This window comes from Protobothrops mucrosquamatus, unplaced genomic scaffold, assembly GCF_001527695.2.
Source record: "Protobothrops mucrosquamatus isolate PMUCROS unplaced genomic scaffold, P.Mucros_1.0 scaffold9497, whole genome shotgun sequence".
Taxonomy (NCBI): domain Eukaryota; kingdom Metazoa; phylum Chordata; class Lepidosauria; order Squamata; family Viperidae; genus Protobothrops; species Protobothrops mucrosquamatus.
In genome coordinates this window covers 9,436-12,272 of record NW_015395288.1, presented here as the reverse complement: position 1 = coordinate 12,272, position 2,837 = coordinate 9,436, and the positions used below count along the sequence as shown (strand labels likewise).

Sequence of the window (2,837 nt, the reverse complement as noted above, 5' to 3'; positions counted from 1 at the left end):
TATTATTAGAAGACAAAGGATGTCCTTATAATATTAAACCTGGATTCACACAAACATGTTGAATGAGGATGCATGGCTTTTCACACTGTTTAAACCTAATCAATATAGTTTATAACAGAGGAAGGTTATGATCATCTTACGACTTACTATTATCTTTTTTCTTCCTGCTTTTTCAAGCAACAAGGTATCTCTCTAGGATTTCCTATTTGGGGGATTTAGGTAGTTTAAAGAGGCAAAATGGTTATCTTAAGTCTTGCAGAACCTTAAAGCATCTATCTTGCCTCCTAACCCTTCCCCACTTGACAGAATCAGTGCAACTATACATAAGTATATGAAAGGGCATTAGGAATGCTTTAAGCCTTTGCAGGACATGAGGCAATGATAAAACCAAAGTACCTATTACCTAATACATAAACCCTGGCATAGCGCATTGAGGGAATACAGCCTTTGGTTTAACACTGCTTCTGAATAAGGTTATTAATTCAGAAGAATGAGACATGCTTTTGTTTCATGTGTCATATAACATACCTGATATTCCTGAGGCAACTGTTGAGAGAACTTCTGTAAATTGCACACTGCTACTGCTCTTTGGTCCTGCCTGCATGTTAATTGTAATGGATTACTTCTCAGAGTGTCACAATATGGGGCTACTGGTTCTTTTCTTAAGATTAAAAACAGAACAGCAGTTAACATGTTATATATATATGTATATGCTTCGGTGTGTTAATAAACACTACTTATTATTCACAATAGTTAATGTGTGAGGACAATTTCAGAGCCATCACTGAACATGCAGCGCACATGTATTATTCTTACTTTCTCCGTTGCTGATTGATCCAAAACTTGCAGCTTTTCATCACAAAGTCGCAGCCTTTTCCTCGGCCCCATTCTAGTTTTTCTGCCATACTATAATTGGCTTGATACCAGCTGCAAAAATAGCAAGTGGAAATGGAAATGGTTCTTTAGAGTCCAACTTTCTGAACTATTAACAACAAAGAATCAAAGAGTTAATAATCTTAGGGATTATTAGGTTGTAAAGACTCCTGGTCCTCTTTCCCAATGCTTAAGCTTATTCAGTAATATATACTCTAATAAACAAATGACAAACATTAATTTGTCTGGTTTTTTGAGCTATAAACCAGGAGTCGCCAACCCCTGGTCTGTGGCTGGGTGCCGGGCTACAGCCCGTTCAGAACAGGCCGGGGAATTGATGGGTGAGCGTGTGTGCGCATGAAGTTGCATGGTCTGCTGAGCTGGAAAGGTTGCTGCTATAAACCATTGGGAATGTGTTGTAACAGACAGCACAAAATCCACCCTAAACACCGTTTAACTCTATCTGACTCGGCATCTATCCACCAACTGCTGCTATTCTCTTCCATGTCCTTTTATGCATTTCCAACAGTGCAGGGAAATCCATGGCCTGTTAGGAAGTATCTTCTACTGTCTACTTCTGCTATCTTCTACTTACTAAAGCTCTGCAACACTTCGGAAGTAATTTAGAAAGCACTACGCTATTGTTTAAGTAATATTGTATAACTACAATGTATCTTTTTTACCCAGTGTCTTCCATTAATGCCAGAGTAATCCGGGAGAAGACCCTGTTCTGTGTTTGTGATCCAGTCATTGCTTCATTCTGGAATTAACCAACATCAATAATAGTTAGCCGCAGTAAAGCAAACAGAGAAATAGCCTGCATTTTGCAGGAAGCAAACTATTTTTTGCCAACAGTGAAACATATTTCATTACTTTAACAATCACAGTGAAATTAGGAGTTGCTCTTGGGATGTCAGGGAGCTATCTATAAATTACATTCATGATTATTTTCTTATAATAAGAAATAGACCAATAGACTATAGACAATAGAAGAATGGAGAATCTAAATTTACTGTAATTTATTGTAATTGCCACCATGAATGCTTCTAAATTATAAAATATAAATGAACTTTCATTCCTGGTGTGGTATCTTGAGAAAGATATCTGCATCTTTCCTTCACATACTAAACAATCAATTTTGTATTATTTACAGTCTAATATAGAACTCTTCTCTATAACCTTCAAAATAAAGGAATTAAATAAGTCCAGGTATGTAGGAAAAGAGTACAATATATTCTCTGGTGGCTTTTAGTTTTTAGCTAATGATTTATACCTGTATTCACTCTGGCTGTATTGATCAATAAAAAAATCATTCTAAACATCCTTGAGTTTCTCTATTACTACTTGCTAAAGACAAAACCAGTTGAGATGCCACAGGCTAAATTTTGTATTGGAACAACCCTATGTATATCTATATATTAATTGATTACTAACCTCTAATAACCGTTTCTCCCAGTGATTAAGCTCTGTACCTATGCCACCTTGATTTTCCAGTTCCATTCCTTCTAAATTTGGACAGTCAAAGTGTTTTCTTGCTTCCCTCTTTAGAAAGGTGTTAGACAAATCTCAATATTATTTATTTCAAAATAACACCTACTTCATTTTACACATAAAGTTTACATGATATATAAAATGTTACTTTATCCAGCAAAGATTTTTAATGAGAGAACCCTAAGATGCTGTCATACTTCAATGAAGTCAAGAAATTTCATTTAAAATTAATAGCACTTGGAAACCAGCAAAAGGGTATGTATTTACATATCCACTGTACATATCCACCCCGGGCCACCCCAACGATGCCCTTGACGTGATGGCCCGATGCCTGGAGGCCGTGAGGGTCTGGATGGGGAGGAACAGACTCAGACTCAACCCGTCCAAGACCGAGTGGCTATGGCTTCCAGCGCCTCGGCATAGTCAGCTGACTCCATCGCTGACTATAGGGGGCGAAACTTTGGCCCCCTCAG

At 37.4% G+C, this 2,837-nt stretch overlaps 1 protein-coding gene across 1 annotated transcript in view; it reads right to left on the bottom strand.

Moving 5' to 3' along the window:
• Nucleotides 1-265: 265 nt before the first annotated feature.
• Nucleotides 266-2,837, bottom strand: part of LOC107300993 (leishmanolysin-like peptidase) — a gene marked incomplete at its 5' end in the record, with an annotated part of 11,429 nt that continues 8,857 nt past the window's right edge. Inside the window, 4 exons of the mRNA XM_015830266.1 lie at nucleotides 266-661; nucleotides 817-927; nucleotides 1,557-1,633; nucleotides 2,308-2,415. Of these exons, the coding sequence (XP_015685752.1) occupies nucleotides 478-661; nucleotides 817-927; nucleotides 1,557-1,633; nucleotides 2,308-2,415 (480 nt within the window). The remainder of the gene's footprint in view (nucleotides 662-816; nucleotides 928-1,556; nucleotides 1,634-2,307; nucleotides 2,416-2,837) is intronic.